General features: G+C 29.5%; 3 protein-coding genes, 1 long non-coding RNA gene and 2 other non-coding genes across 8 annotated transcripts; 1 reads left to right on the forward strand and 5 right to left on the reverse strand.

Moving 5' to 3' along the window:
* Positions 1 to 1352: 1352 nt before the first annotated feature.
* LOC113383750 lies at positions 1353 to 2848 on the reverse strand. Its single transcript, XR_003367756.1, has 6 exons — positions 2668 to 2848; positions 2196 to 2445; positions 1970 to 2029; positions 1745 to 1804; positions 1537 to 1581; positions 1353 to 1376 (listed from the first exon to the last, which is right to left on the reverse strand). It is a non-coding gene; the product is annotated as an uncharacterized LOC113383750 (long non-coding RNA).
* Positions 1649 to 1716, reverse strand: LOC113383942. The gene has a single exon (XR_003367895.1). It is a non-coding gene; the product is annotated as a small nucleolar RNA SNORD2 (small nucleolar RNA).
* Positions 1871 to 1937, reverse strand: LOC113383944. Its single transcript, XR_003367896.1, has one exon. It is a non-coding gene; the product is annotated as a small nucleolar RNA SNORD2 (small nucleolar RNA).
* A 201-nt stretch (positions 2849 to 3049) lies between the features above and the next one.
* Positions 3050 to 16484, forward strand: LOC113383736. 2 transcript variants are annotated; one of them, XM_026621991.1, is made up of 10 exons: positions 3050 to 3251; positions 14053 to 14139; positions 14225 to 14410; positions 14689 to 15302; positions 15367 to 15493; positions 15563 to 15673; positions 15812 to 15934; positions 16003 to 16104; positions 16171 to 16277; positions 16404 to 16484. In XM_026621991.1, exons 2-9 carry the CDS (start codon positions 14086 to 14088, stop codon positions 16255 to 16257), a joined length of 1404 nt encoding a protein of 467 aa, XP_026477776.1. In that variant the 5' UTR covers positions 3050 to 3251; positions 14053 to 14085; the 3' UTR covers positions 16258 to 16277; positions 16404 to 16484. The 2 variants fall into 2 exon arrangements, with proteins under 2 accessions (XP_026477776.1, XP_026477775.1); XM_026621990.1 differs by having other exon boundaries at positions 16171 to 16253; positions 16404 to 16483.
* LOC113383725 (DNA (cytosine-5)-methyltransferase PliMCI-like) lies at positions 3358 to 9647 on the reverse strand. The gene is made up of 22 exons (XM_026621974.1): positions 9311 to 9647; positions 9189 to 9246; positions 8990 to 9110; positions 8559 to 8889; positions 8148 to 8436; positions 7905 to 8087; positions 7608 to 7811; positions 7266 to 7451; positions 6911 to 7087; positions 6677 to 6846; positions 6409 to 6570; positions 6240 to 6318; positions 6041 to 6181; positions 5841 to 5955; positions 5572 to 5769; positions 5089 to 5382; positions 4819 to 4993; positions 4600 to 4758; positions 4290 to 4535; positions 4046 to 4220; positions 3795 to 3975; positions 3358 to 3694 (listed from the first exon to the last, which is right to left on the reverse strand). Exons 1-22 carry the CDS (start codon positions 9406 to 9408, stop codon positions 3435 to 3437), a joined length of 4002 nt encoding a protein of 1333 aa, XP_026477759.1. The 5' UTR covers positions 9409 to 9647; the 3' UTR covers positions 3358 to 3434.
* On the reverse strand, positions 10078 to 12899 carry LOC113383738. Of its 2 annotated transcripts, none has more exons than XM_026621993.1 (8): positions 12762 to 12899; positions 11721 to 11967; positions 11516 to 11604; positions 11300 to 11442; positions 11077 to 11206; positions 10780 to 11006; positions 10605 to 10713; positions 10078 to 10542 (listed from the first exon to the last, which is right to left on the reverse strand). In XM_026621993.1, exons 1-8 carry the CDS (start codon positions 12780 to 12782, stop codon positions 10312 to 10314), a joined length of 1197 nt encoding a protein of 398 aa, XP_026477778.1. In that variant the 5' UTR covers positions 12783 to 12899; the 3' UTR covers positions 10078 to 10311. The 2 variants fall into 2 exon arrangements, with proteins under 2 accessions (XP_026477778.1, XP_026477777.1); XM_026621992.1 differs by lacking the exon at positions 12762 to 12899 and adding an exon at positions 12139 to 12199.
* Positions 16485 to 16530: the final 46 nt, after the last annotated feature.

A 16530-nucleotide genomic window follows, 5' to 3' on the forward strand; every position in this document is an offset into this window, starting at 1 on the left:
CAATTGATCGGCCCAACCGTTTATTTAAAAAATTGATATGTAAAATAATAATTTAAGTTTTTTATTAAATTTAAAATTATGAATTTACCAAAGAAAAAGTTTTTTTATGCGAGAAAATCCGATTTTCTGATTTTATGCTTTCTCCATATGTTAAATTTCATTTGATGAAACTCAAACGATTTGAGTTGATTAATTTTGTGCAGCGATCGCTCGCGCCGTTTCTTTAACATTAATAAAAATGTGCAAAATTATTAAGATGTTTTAGCAAAATTTAGGGCAATAATAAGACAATATATACCATTGTCCCCATACAACAGTTTTTATCATGAGCGGATGGAGAATTCTTTTTGGCCATGTTATCTATCATGAAATGACCCGACGTGTATAGAAGCCGGATATTTGTTATCCAAAATGCGGGGGACAGACGCCTGATAAGGATCTTAAGTTTTTCAGATGCTAAATTAATAATTTTGAAAATGAATTGCCGTAATTATTTTAAATCCAAGATAATTAGAATACTAAACGCAAAATTCAATTTTTCAGAAAACAACCACGTGTTTATAAAATTATTGTAAAAATAGAAAAAATATCTATGCTAATTTGAGTCATGCCTATAATATTTTATGAAGTTAGATAATATATGAACTTACGATGCAAAAAATCAGTAAAATAATAAAATAAAAATATGAATTAATTACCAGAAGTGGCCAGGTCGATCTGTAGCAAAAACTAATCAGCATGATTCCCAATTGATATCCTTTGAACATGAGATTTGAAAACTGGTACTTGACTTACAAAAAAAACTATTTTCACCTTATACAAAATACGACACAGGAACAATTTTTACCACTTGCATATTGCAAAATTGCAGATTCCAAATTAAACTTTTTTTCATACGTTTAAAATTATCATCATAAAGCTTACTCAAAAAAAAAATATGGCAATTTATATTGATGCACAAATAACCAATTATCACTGTTCCTAAATCTGAACACACAAACCTATGCATTTCAAACTAGAAGGGAAAATTAAATTAATGACAAAATAAAGTTTGTGAATTTTTGAACTGCCCTTCAATAAAATGTGAATATTAAAAATAATTCCTAGCTATTAAGGCTACAAACATTAATTTGTTACAAAATGTAAAACATCTCAATAAAATTATTTTGGTAATTATTATGGTATTACAAAACTTATGGTATTTCCATAAAAAATATAATTATGATTAATAAAATTGAGCTGAAAGAGAAAAATCTGATATGAGTAAATTAAGGTAATGACTTAATAAACAACAATTTATTAAAATAATTTTATTAACACAATAATACAGCATATATAATATATTCCATTATGTCTCACCTCAATTTGCATCTTACCTGTAATAAAAAAAAAAGTTTTAGTAATGCTTCATTAACATATGAATTAAGAAAGCTAATTATTAAATCAGCAAATATTTTGACATCAAGATTCAGTCCCGAAAGATGAAAACATCATGATGAAATAAAGTATATAATTAGAAATTAATTACAAACTCACCTTCACCAGTAGATTCTGCATTCTATAACAGGGATGGTGTATACTCTGAAATAAGAATTATATTGAAAACATGCCTTAAGTAATACACTAAATTATACTGTAATTTGAATAAATATGCTCAGCTTAAATTGACATCAATAATAAGTCAGTCCCGAAAGATGAAATACCATCATAGCAAATAATTTTTTTAAATTCTTTAAATACATACCTCTTCACTAATGCAGGATATATGTACATACATTATGTATGGATGTGTATTTGAACAACCCTGTAAAAAATAATATAAACTATAGTAAATTTCAATCATTGCAGCATAAATTTATTACAAAGCTTAATATGCTCAGCTAAAAATTTACATCAAAGAATTCAGTCCCGAAAGATGAAATACCATCATAGCAAATAATTTATATTGAATGTTACTTAAAATACATACCTTCTCATCAATGCAGGATACATGTGTAGACATGAGATGTGATGCATGTTTTCAAGAAGCCTGTAAGAAATAATAAACTATATAGAATTTCAGTAACTGCAACGAAAATCTATTACTATGCTTAATTTGCTCAGCTAAAAACTGACATCAAAGAATTCAGTCCCGAAAGATGTAACCATCATAAGAAATATTGTATATATATTCATTTTGAAGAACATGTGCTTACCATTTATGGTTCCAGGTGCTTCTCTATGCTCAGACAGCATAAACTGTAATACAATCATGTAAATATTACAAGATTGTAGAGATTTCCATAATAAATAAGAGGGTGTTCATTAATTCAGTCAAAGAGTTAACATTCACAAACAATCAGCCCTCGGATCACGATAAACATCATGAAAATTATTTATCAGGAATATATGAAGGCAGTACTTACACCACATCCTGAACGAGTTAACTGGCGCGGTTACAGTTATCTGAAATAAATATCTCTTGAAATATTGCAAAAAACAAATAGAAGCATAGATTCATTAGAAAGTAACTCAGCAAAAATTTGACATCAAGACTCAGTCCCGAAAGATGAAACCATCATTGTAAATTTAATAATTAAATAGAATTCGAAATTATTGAATTTTAATACGTGATTATTCGTAGAAAAGTACAATGAACAAATATGGAAATAGTTAGCTATTAAATACCTCGTGGTCCAGATTTTTCCTTATCATAATATCAGATCATCGCCATCAACCAAAATGGTAGGCTGGCGTCTACATATATAAATATAGCCTTTCGAAACTAACACCATTATGAGATAATTAATTTCCACGTTTTTTTTAATCGAGCCCGACACACACGTCCTTCCATGTTGAAAAATATGTGGCAATGGCGTCTCAATCATGTTCAGCAACAAACAAGGTTCAAATATCCTGTGAAGGTAACTTCTTATCTCCCATGTTTACCAACATTAAAAAATGTTCACTCTACTGCAAAGTTGGCACAACTTATTGAACAGAACTTCATTGCAATAGTCATGCAACAGTCATTTTCAATTCTTATTCAAACTGTCTTTACTATTTAAACAAGAAAATTAAAATGCAATTTATTGAATACAAATTTTATAGTTCTATTTTTTTAGTGTACGTTATATCTTGGATATGAAATTTAGAAATTATTTGATTGACAATTTTAACACTGACTAAACATAAATCATTCAAAACAATCAGTTATTCAAAGTGCCAGTTGTGTCAATAATTCTAGCAAATTTGTGAGCCAATATATTCAAGTAAGTACAAATAGAAAGTAAAATAAACAATTGTTAAAATTTTAATGTTTATTAAAATATTACAAATTACCTCAAAACATGGTAACTACTATAACATTAAGGGATAATAAATAGTCTTCATAAATTCATAAATTTCAATAAATGCATATATCACAAACAATTGCATTTGCAGCAGTTATGTTACTATGATTTTGTTACTAAACATTTGCGTATCTCCATGCCAATTGCACGAGCTAATGGTGGTGGTACTGCATTTCCAACTTGTCTATGTTTATCAACAATATGACCATAAAATTTGTAGCAATCAGGAAATCCTTGAGACCTTGCACATTCACGGACACTAACTACTCTGTGTTGCTCAGGATGCAAGACTCTTCCTTGTTTTCCCATAGGTTCAGGATTAGTGATGGTTGTTCCAAAGTAACCATTCCAATCCAAACGACCTATAAATCAAGCATAACTTACTACTATATTCCTAATTATTAAATTTGCACAAAAAACTAAATAAACAAGATAATTTAGTGAATGATTTAAATAACATACCATAAAGTCCAGCCCAATTATTATGCCTATTAGCTGTATGAGGTAGACACCATGGAATGAGAGTGTTAAATTGTCTATCATAAGAATTGCAAGGCCTTTTAGAAGCACAAGCACAAACACCACGTTTTAAACCAGACGGACTCCTTCCATTTTTCCGATCATCATAACTATAGCGCAATAACTAAGAACATATGTTTCAAGTGATAAGTAGAATTACTATTCAAATTTTCTGGTAAAATTAAAAAACTTACATCACACATTTTTCCATCCAATAATTTCATGATTCGATTGGGAAGATCCCTCCAATCAGCTCCTACATGTGTAGGGATTAATGAAATTCGTGCTTGGACCAAAGCTGATTGATCTTTTGCTACATGTTCTGTAAGAACTTCTTTACCATCAAATCTCATCATACGTTGGAAATGGCTGACAATTAAATATTAAAATGAATAACACAAATAAAACAAATCATCCGATGAGATGTTTATCATTTACCTCTGGGGAATGTTATCATAATCTTGTTCAATGGTGTTATTTCCACTGGATATAGGTGGTAAATCTGACATAGCATCTCTAATAGTGATTGTTCTGTAAGGTGCTTGATCTTCCCAGAATATGTTATTGGAATACTTTTTGCCATCGATTTGAACAGACAATGTGCAAGCTCTCCTATTGAATACATGACTTGGTTCTGGATATGTCGGTAGTTTTTCTCCAGGTGCAGCGGCCAAAATTATAAGTCTATAATTTAAGAATGAATAATATGTTATTCAAATTTACTTGAAACACCTTTCTTATGAATTACCTTCTTCTTGTCTGTGGAACACCATAATTTCCAGCTTGTAAAATTCCAAAAGTGCATTGATAACCCATTGCAATTAAACACCGTAAAGTTAGTTTCAAAACCATACCTCCTTTGAAGGCCACAAAATTGCGTACATTCTCCAGAATGAAGAATTTTGGCCTGCAAATAATTGTTTTTGAAGTAACATGCATGTCACAAAAAAATTATATTTAAAATTACCTGTAGAAGTCACAATATGAAAGATATGTAGCTACAAGTGAGTTTTTGAATAATGAATATTCCAATTTATTGAATCTATTCATTCCGGAGAAACCTTGGCAAGGTGGTCCACCGCAAAGCAACTCTACTTCACCTCTTAAAGGTATAGGCTGGTTTGATTTTGTATGGGTTATACCTAAGAATTGTATTTTTTTTTATTAATTTGAGGAATGTGTAAAAGTTTATATGATTGAAAGCAATAATCTAAGATTGCTTAAATAAATAACATACCATCCATAGCATCTCTTAAAATATAATTGCAGTCTTCATTTAGTACAACTGTGTCTGGATTATTTAGTTTATAAGCAGATGCAGCAGATCTATCAAATTCAATTGCCCATTCTGATTTCGATATTCCTGATTGATGTAAACCTTCAGATAAGCCTCCACAGCCAGCAAATACATCCAAAGTTCTCAGTGGTGTACAAACTTCTACATATTCTGGCATAGGTTGCGTGTTTGGTTTTTTCTCTGTTACTGAACTCTTGAATTTACTACTGCCCTTCCCGCCTTTACCGCCCTTGCCTACAGATCAATTTAAACCCTTAAAATTCATTTTGCTAGATTTATTCTAATACACTTATTTAATTATTTGTTAAATTTTTCCTTATAATTATTGAAAGAGAAAAACTATCCAGTTTTTGAAATTATATTAATATTTAGAAGACTTATTATTCATAGACTTCACATGCCATTGTTATTTTATATAATTACCTTTGCCAGAGCTTCCAATGCTGGCAGGAAGTCCTCCAGTAACTGGCTTGATTTTTTTCTCTTTATAATCGTAAATGTCTTTGAAATAAAATCTGTAAGGACCTTTTGCAGTCCACTCATCTATATCTATATCTGTAGCACCAGCATATAATAAATAACATTTGCCTGCTACATTTTCCAAGAAATTTATACTTATCACTGCAACAGGAGAAAAAAATTCATAAGATTGAAACAGTTTTTATGTAGTAATTTAGTTAATAACCACTTACTCTCATCAGACCAATAAACTAAATTTAAATCAAGCATACTATGCTTAATATTAGGAATGTTTTCTGGACGATATAAACGATAAACTTTCATATAAATATCTGATGCTTCTGAGCCCTGAAAAATTGATCAAATTTATTAATTAATGGTCAAAGTTAATTAATTGCATTTAATTAACTTTGACCATTATACTGAAACTTACCTTATGTTTAGTATATATTTCTGAAATATAAGCTAGACCAAATGGTTGAGCTGTAAATACATTAGAGCCTCTCATGTTGTTATCTGCCTTCCTATAATATTCAGGATATTCAGAATCATCAACATTTTCAAGTTTAATCGCCTGAAACATTTTTTCTCAGTGAGTTTGATACAAACACTACTAATATTTTAATCAATACCTTAAGTTGTGTTTCTTCATTATAATTTTTCAAATCATATTTATCTGAATTTAATAAAATGGCATCACCAACAGAAAATCTGCAAATTTACAAATGCATAAATGAACATGTAATGTTTTCAATAATGATAAAATATATTTAAATTCAATCAAGTTACATTCAAACTTACATCAATCCTCTCCACAATACTGCATCTTTTGATTCAGTTAAATGAGGCATAAGATAGCCTTCTTGAATTTTATTAAAATTGCAACTTGGACAAAAGTCCATTTCTGCATCAATTTTAAATTCATTTATCAAAATATCAGGATCCTCAAAGCGAGCAGTTTTACTGAAGAAATAAAATAATAGAAATGGATTAATACATGAAATAGTATATCAACTAAATACTTCATTTATGTAGAAATAAAAAATGATATTGAGATGGATATACATACTCGTCATATCTCTTTTGGAAGAAAAACATTGAGTCATCATAATCCACATCATCTTCATCTTTGAAACCCCCCAACATAGCCCAATTTTTGGGCGGCACTTTATGATCCACAATTACCTTCTTACGAATAACATCAAGCTTAAGCGATTGGCATGAATTTAATATAAAAAGCTGAAATTAAAAGATGTATCAACATTCATACATATGAAAATCTGGATGTGAATTAAAATATTACCTCTTTCGAATGGCTTATACTTCCTAATATAGTTTCTGATCCTCGAGCGTAAAATTGAACATGAAACATTTTTGAACCAGATTTTTCATAAAAGTACATTATCTGAGCTATGGTTTCTGATGAATCTTTATGTTCTAGCATAACAAAATCGCCGTTTTGGTAAACATTTTCAGAAATCTATGAATTTAGAGCAAAAATACATAATATTGTACAGTGGCAGCATTTTAAGACTGCAATTTACATTTATTTCTATGTATTAAGACTAAATGTTGATTGAACAATTAAAAAGAGTATAGTTGCTGATGTTATTCACAGATAGAGATAATCTAATACTAATAACTCATTTCAACTATACCTGACAGGAATTATAATATTTATAAGAGCCCTCAGTCCGATACTCTCCTAGCCATGAAGCTTTATTATTTCCTGGTACAGAAATGAAAGACATATCAACAGTGTCTTTCTTTTTCTCTAAAATGGACTTTGCTTCCACTTTTTCATTATAATCTTCCTCATCTTCAGGATCTGACTCTTCAGCTTCCTAGTATTCAAAATATATAATATTTAAATATTGAATATTATTATATTTAAATAAATTTTTATCATTTAACTTATTACAAAAGGCATTAAATTGCATAATTAGATACTAATAGTGGATTAATGTTTATAAGAAAAATGCACAAACAAGGATTTTTACCTGTACGGCCATGTTAGGACAAATTCTATGATGGCAAGCCTTCTTGGTCCTTCCACTACCTCCAAATTTAACCATGGCTAAACAAGCTGTACATTGTCCACAATCTGGCTTTTGACAATTATCACAAACACCGCATCGTTTGCGTCGCAATGTTAATGATTTGTTTTCCCCATCCAATTGTTCAGGGAAAAATGACTCAAATATCTATTCCAATCAAAAAAAGAAACAACATTGGTTTGAGTATATGTTTGAATAGATTTTGTTTGTACAATTATATTTGTGATGTAAATATTATACCTCCTGTACTATAGCAGTAGTTGTAGCTTTAGTAAAAACCCTCTTTCTTTTCAGTGCTGACTTATCAGACTTTTTTGTAGCTGATTTTGTGAATTTTATTCCTACCAGATTAATAAGTGTTCTTATACACCGTAAAGTTATTAAAGGTGTTTCTTCAGGTTCACAGGAGTCAATGGATGCAATCTAACAAACCAAAATGATATAAAATCTAACTTATATATTTATATATTAATACTATAATACCTGGTCACAAATAAATTGTGCATGTCTCAAAATAGATTCTTCAGTATAAGGATCAAAACCTTGTGGAGGTACACATGCTTGCAAATGTGCCAGCATGTCCTCATAGGATGGGTCAGTTTCACAATTATCCAACAAATATTCTATAAAAGCTTTCGACATAGCAGCTTTTTCATAAGTCGACTGCATTATATTGGCATATTTTTTGCTAGGTTTCATTAAATAATATTCAGCGTATTCTGTGGAGAAGCCTACAACACTATGCTGTGTCCCATCATATCCAGAAATCCACCTGAAAAAATATTATTGAGACAAAATAAGAACTATTTTCTCTAAATTTGATACTGCCTGTTTTTGAAAAATATACAAGGCAAAAGATAACAAAATTTGGAAAGCATCAACTGAAATATTTACCATTCCACAATAGGAGCTTCGCTGTACATTGGTACAGCTGAATCTATACCAGTACTTTCATCAATAATACATTTCATATATCCCGAAAAGTAAAGTTTGACATTCTTTTCAATTAAACCTGTATCAAAAGAACACATATGACTAGATTTACAAAATACTGAAAATTCTGTTAGTTTAAACTGTGCTCGTTCCAACTCATGCCCTTCAATCAGTGCAACATTTTTGTGAAACATTGCTTCTAATTCTGACAGAGCTCCAACAGGATGGCCTTCATAGTATGAAACGTTGCTATGACCATCTATTTGATAGCAGTCTTTACATCGCACCGTTTCTAGAATTGAATTCCATAGTTAAAAATATAAAAAATTTTAAACGCTGTGAGAAGGTGATATATAAATTTTAAAAAGAAAATGAAGTTAAATTATTATTACCGGACATCTTAATTTTCTTCATAAGACCTTCATCGTTTGTATCTTTAGATTCTGGTTCAATAAGACTCTGATTTTCATTACTTTTATCAGATAATGGTTTAACATCATTGTCTTCTGAAGCCTAAAATAAATATGGCAACTAATGTAATGAATATTCTCAATAAATACCTTTCGACATTTTAGATTGTTGATTTAATACCTTTCGTTTACGTTTGAACATGCTTGAGATAGTCGGTTGTATCGAATTTGTGCTATTTCTGAAATATAGAATTATGATAAATAATTACTCTTAATTTTCATTTATTCTAATTACAAACATACTTTTTCAGAGCCTTTTCTTTGTCTTTTTCAGTTATTAGTTCATTGTTTCCATTTAAGTTCTCTTTTAAGTCTTCTTGTACCACAATAGATTTAGTCATATTGTTTATTTTTTCAAATTATATTATAAAACAAAAAATTAAAATAACAATAATATAAGAACAATCAAGTTATGCAGTTAAAAATGATTTTTATAAAATATGATTCATAAAAGCACACTCCTCATTAACATAAATAAAATTATTTCATATTAAAAATAATAGTTATGATAATAAAATTAAAGAAACTGAAAATTCAACAATTGACGAACAGCTTAACCTCACATGTTGCAGGTGAACGTTTGCGCGGACATCTGACATTTAAAAGAGCGCCAAAATAATAGTGCAAAACGTGGAACAAACCAGGGGTAGAAAACCGTTTATTTTATTAAATTTGATTTTATATTCTATATTTTTGAAAACAGAACACATATTAGAATTATCGTTGAATTCGTGATCTTAAACCTATATTATAATTTTATGAAATCATGTATATATTTGATTCATTAAAAGTAAACCTCAGTTTAGAAACAATGAAATATATTTCAAAGAACACTTCATTATATTATGAAAATGTAATATTATAATATGTTAGCTATAATATAATTAGATTAGCCTATTGTTCACAACAACATATATAGCATACTTATATATATAAAAGGAATCACAGTTAACATTATGTATTACTCAATAGAATTAATGAAATATTTATAATTGTATATTTGTCGCTAATTTATTGTATTTCAGTGAAGGAAACTGTACTTTAATATTGATCAGTTGTTAGTTATTCAGTATACGTTTCTATATTAAATAGAATTTAATTATTAATCTGATTGATAACATGAGTGCAATATGAATACATATGAAATAATTAATGCAAGCAATATTATCATGGATACAACACAGTGATCGCAGTTATTTGAGCAATTTTCTACTTAAATTAGATGTTCTAAAAGTTCTTCTAATTTATCTCTCCGAGTTCCCAAAATCTTGGCCTCTTTGGTTCCAAAAGCTTTGTGATTGCAATCTAGGAAATCTTGGCTGCTGTTCGTATTGGTGTCCGCCCTGCCTTCCAGTCTGATGACGATTATTTCCACTATTGTTTCGAGGATTTGCTGGATTTTTTCCGCGCTGACTGCGTTGTGTACTGCCACCGGGTTGATTTTGACCAGCAAGAGCAGCCCTTAATGTTGCTAACTGAAATATAAATTATAATGAATTGATATTTGCACTCAATAAACTTAATCTATAATACTAACTTCTCTTCTCTGGTCATCATTTTCTCTTTGAAGACATCTGACTACTCGTTCAGCTTCTTGTAATGCACCTTGAAAATTTGGATCCGATTTCTCGTTCTCGTCCATTTTTCTGTAGACAAAAATGTTTTTATTTTCAGTTTAAATATAAACTGCACTTATTATATATGCAATTTACCCGTTTTGGTGCCAGAAGTTTTGTGTAGGAAGTCTTGGAAATCGTTGTTGTTCATATTGGTGACCACCTTGTCTTCCTGATTGGTGATTGCCCATATTGCGGTTGTTTCCTGCGTTGTTTCTTGCATTAGGTTGATTTCTTCCACGTTGGCCACGTCCATTGCTTGCGCAAGCTTGATTTTGATTTGCATTCTCCTGACCAGCCACTGCGGCCCTTAAGGAAGCTAACTGAATCATAACAGTTCAATTATAAAAAACAAAAGTATAAAAATAAGCAGCATAGTAATGGAAATATTACCTCTCTTCTTTGTTCGTCGTTTTCTCTGCGCAAGCATCTCACAAGTCTCTCAGATTCCTGCAAAGCATGTTGCAAATCTGGATCAGGATCTTTTTCTTCGGAGCCTGTAGCTCGTAATGCTTCGATTTTTCTAATAAAAAAATGTGATAAACAAAAATTTACATTTTTGTTACACATTATTATAAATGTGTAACAAAAATAGTAGTTGGAAACAAAAACTTACTTATTCTGCTCGTCGACCAAAGCGGCCAAACACGCACTTCTTGTGTTCGCATGTTGTAGAGACAATTTAGTTTCCGATAACTCTTTTTCTAAAAGCTCAACTTGAAGCGGCGATTCATTGATCTCTTTTGGGCTTAAAGAAATCTAAACAGAGTGCAATCGATAATTATAATTTAGTTAATTAATATCGTATATTATTAGGATGAATAAAACAGACCTGAGATTTAGAATCATCTTCCGGAGACGAAGGAATGCTGCAAGGGGCGTTTGTCTTATTTTTGGAGAAAACCAATTGAAACTGGAGCTCTAAAATATATTATAAATGAAAATTTTATTTTGATAGCATTAAAGACTCGAATTCATTGGTATTATTCATGGTCTTGTAATATAATTTAAATCAACCGTTCTAGAACACTATTTACCTGTATTTTTCTTCTTTAGAGACTCAATCTCAGCATGCAAACCAGCTAACATCAACTGATGTTGTTCTTGCAAAAATCTTATTATCGGATCCAGAGGTCTTGGTGGGTACAATGGAGGAGAACTTGGTTCATGAACATTGCGCTGGTTATTTTGATTCGCTTTTGTCGGGTTACCCAAATTTGATTTGTCAATTTGTTGTTGATAAGATTCGTCACCAGTATTTCCATTGTTGTTTTGAGGAATATCCTATAAATATTAAATAATTAAGTGAAACTCATAATAACAAATATAAAATTGATAGGTTTGTTGGTATACTCCAACTCAACTATTTAAAAATTCCAATATTTAAAAAAATATTATAAACATGATATCATTCTTAACATGTTCTAATAATTATCACTGACTATTTATACATACCTGTGGAAAAGATACCGACGGCATTTTTACTAAAACTTTTGATGCCATATCGAAAACGATCACTGGATTATTATATTAAGTTATTAGGTTCACAATATAATTTTAAATACTGAAGTTTAGATTTTATTCTCCCAAATTTTAAATATTTATTTCTGAAATAATATATAGTATAATAACTTCCTAGTGTGTCGATAGAGTTCGTGGAAATGAATGCAAATATATGCACCGCGATGATATGACTCATAGGAAAAAATACTACATTACGTTATAGTGTCATATGTTTATATTTAAAAATTGAACAATAATTTACTGTAACAAGATTAAATTCTCTTAATTAGAACAATTTAAATAATAATATTTATACGGCGCCTAATAAAAATATGCTACTTAATGCAATATCTAAGAATATTATTAGACATTAAAAATCTTATGATTTGAAGCCTTATTCTTTGCGGGTTGAATTTGACAAAAATTAGGCAGCTGATCCAATGTTTTTTATATTTATAAAAGCAAGATATTTTGATTTTTATTTCGTTTATGTAAATGGGATTGAATCAACTATTTCTACTATTGATAAATAAGAAACTGGTAAATCACAAACACCGGCCGACTGATCACTCTACCTTCAATAATAATCCTTTCATTTGAGCAGACTTACGCCCAGGCTTGCTCGATTAATAATTACCGTTCAATTAATCATTTTCACATAAACCAATTAAGATTTTGTTAATTTATTGTATCATTATTATTGCACAAAAACTACTAATATTAGTCTGCATATGGTCAAATCCACGCCTTTTTACAAGTACTATGTGCATTTAAGGGCGCATGCGTCATATTGATTTTGATACTGGGAGGAATCACCTCCTACACATAGTTTGCACAAAAACAATATTTAAGATATCAAACATTTCTTCTTATTAGTTTTTACCATTAAATATACAAATATATTAAATATATATGGATATATTTATTCATTTAACAGCAATCAAAACTTCTAGGTGATCTAAGCTGTACCTTTAAAACACGATGCGCATAATTTTTTTGTACATTCAGTATCAATTACAAAATTTTTAGACAGGATTATGTTTTTACTAGAATTTTTTCGGAATCACTTGTAATTTGTGGTAATGTGTAGTCATTTACCTCAGTTTAAGGGTGGCGCAAATACAAAATGGTTAAGAAGAGAATCGATAATAATATACGAATCAAGATACTTAAAATATTTTTTACTTTATTTTACATATACTTACAGAGATTATAATGAAGAATACGCAAATGTGTTTGAAATTGCAAAGTTTATAACAATTGCATTTAGAATTATATAATTTGTATACAAACAATTACAGGCCTTTTATTTATTTCCAATTAAAATGTCCATGTGAGAAAATTTTGAAACAATAAGTTAACGCTTATATTTTCTAAAAATTACTAAATGTACTGCCATTGGCATCCTTGATACCAAGCAGGTTGCACAACATTTTTCCATCAAATAAAAATTAATTCAATTTATTATTATTACCTTAAGTGTTAGATTTTCTAAAACCGATGGTTCTAATTCCAGCAAAGGTGCCACCTTGTGAAGAACAAAAGTAGGACGTTGTCGAATTGGTGGCAATTTTATTCTCGAACAAACAACACCATCGGCAGTTTTAAATGGTTCTTTATTTTGAAACATCTGTTATTTTCTCTTTGAAATCATTAATTTGTTCACTTTTTTTTCTATCATGAGTACCTATGTAGTTTAATCTATAAACTACACATGACTAACCTCTAAAATTCTGATTCACGATGGCAATTAATTTTATTATTATGACTGTTACTATAGGAACGAGCGAGCATCGCTCGAACTTGGCAACATCATACAACATTAACATATGTAAACAGTTATCCAAATAATTTATTATTTATCAGCTTTATTGGCAATATATTTCATAAAGTATAAATATGGTCGATTTGTGCGAAACTAGTGATAATTTTGAGCCTGGTGATCAAATGAAGGTAAAGAAAATGAAATGAAGTGGATCACTACAATTAGCTCTACTAATAAAAAATATATATTTTAAATTTTATTTTGATGTTGTAGTATGTAATAGAAGAAGATCTGAGTCAAGTTATTAAAAAAGTACAACGAAATCGACAAAGGAAGTCAGAACTTCGTATTTGGGAAGATTTCCATGAAAGCGAAGTCTTCAATGCAGAAAATCTATTTAAAGATCATGCGCACTGGCCTGATTGTTCAAAATCTAGCTATTGCCCTAATATACTTCTGGTAACTTTTAAATATATAATTAACTAATAGGATCATATATTTATAATTTTAATGCAGCAATGTCCATGAATAAATCTTTTTATTAATATCAGGTTGTTTGCAATTTGAATATTTGAAATTTCATAAATTGCGTAGAAAAAATGACATCAGATTAATACCTATGACAGTTGACAAGATTTTTCACCCTAATTTCAATTCAATAATTTTATTCACTTCAGTATTTAATAAAACCATTATATAAAACAAAAAATAATAAAACACTAATTTTTACCTCATAGCAAGAAAATATAAAGAACACATGCTCAAAATTCCTGGAAATTTCGTTGGACGAATCTAATGAAGTAAATAGACCAAGTATCGTCGAAATAGACTCAGAAAGTCTACCAGATATTAGAATAGGAGAAACGAGGTTACTCAAAAAGCAAAAATCAATACGACCAAAATCATCACCAGTTAAAACTGATTTTAAAATAAATTCAAAATATTTTGTACCTGAAATCAATCTTGAAAGTCTGAATGAAGAACTCAATTCTGAATACTTCGATAGCATAACTGAATTGGACGAAGATATCAGCAATAATTCAGATTTATTCAAAAATTGTCATATAGATCGTGATAAAATTTTGGAAAAATCACGACGATTAAGCTTTAGCACAGAACAAATACTCCAAGAGTTATATGAAAACGAATCAGACGACATTGAATCATTCCATGATTTTCATTCATTCAAAATGTCTATTAACACAGATTTGCGCAATAATTCTTCAATAACTAATGAGATTGATAATGGAAAAAAGATACTTAGTTTGAACGATTACATAATTGCTGACCCATTTTTTAAGGATAAAATTGACAAAAGTCGATTCAAAATTGCGGAAGCTCTCGATGAATTGTAATTCAATCAATTAATTTAATTTTTAAATTAGTTTTCTTTATTATGATAATTTTACTTGTAGGAAGACGATATCGCCTAAGAGATATTTAGATGCTGATTCACCAGAAGAACTGCTGAAATCACAAAAACGAGACATAGAATTTTATTCAAGATTTTCTAGAAATTATGTTTATGATTTTCAGAGACAGGTAATGTTAAGAACAGTTAAGCAAAATAATATTAATCGCAGGATAAATAAATGCCGATTTATTTCACAGATTATTAAGTTAGGAAAATTGTTTACCGCCGCCAGGAAAACAGAAGTTTTAACTAACGAAACTTGCCAAAAGTTGCTCGTGGCTCACCAAATTGTTTTAAGGGGACTTCAGGTTATTGAAATACGCATTTTAAATTATTTAAATAAAAGTTAATTGAAATATGGATATTATAATCTCTTAGCACTTTAGTATCAATCTTGATCTTTCATAAGAAATAAGACTCCTTTGACTGATAAGTTATCATTTCAGGCTTACTGCAAACACGCCCAAACATCTCTTATAGACGAAATACCGGAAAAAATACACGAATTTATAAACGATTTTATGAAATTATCCGAAATGTGCATTGAACATGGCATTTTAATTGAAGACGTAAGTATTTAAATGGATATACATACTTAAATATATTCAACTGATAAATGAATCAACTTGTCTATTAGGAACTGAGGGAAAGTTGTATTAGAATAATGGAAGGACCACTTAAGGAAGAAATAGATAAACTCAAATTGAAAACTGCAAAAAATAGAAGAAATATTATTAAAGTGATTATATATTATTTTTACTAGTTTATTGTATATCAAATTATATATAATGTAATTTTTTTTAAGGATTTTCGCAGCTCGCAAACAGCAAGAATCTACACAAGCGTCCACGATTCACCTTATGCCAATAAACCATGTTTTAAGAAAAAGTAAGAATGCCAGTTTTAGTGCAAGTAATTAAATTAAACAAATAATAAAATTTGAAGTATTTTTAATTTTAAATTCAAAGTAACTTGTTTGTTAATAATGCTAAATGATAGTAAACATTTTTGAACTTATTCTATTTTTATTGAAAACAGGGTTAAAAGACGACTGGGTTAACATTCAGTTCGGGTTTGGGTTTCCCTCAGAAGCGCTTAAAAGCTGCAAGATATTTCCAGAAGTTAGATTATTTAATAGGTATAATATTAGAATATTAGATAGAAA

The sequence above is a fragment of the Ctenocephalides felis genome, unplaced genomic scaffold, assembly GCF_003426905.1.
Source record: "Ctenocephalides felis isolate EL2017-DRISC unplaced genomic scaffold, ASM342690v1 CF-g0.4_SCAFFOLD_03570, whole genome shotgun sequence".
In the NCBI taxonomy this organism is placed as follows: domain Eukaryota; kingdom Metazoa; phylum Arthropoda; class Insecta; order Siphonaptera; family Pulicidae; genus Ctenocephalides; species Ctenocephalides felis.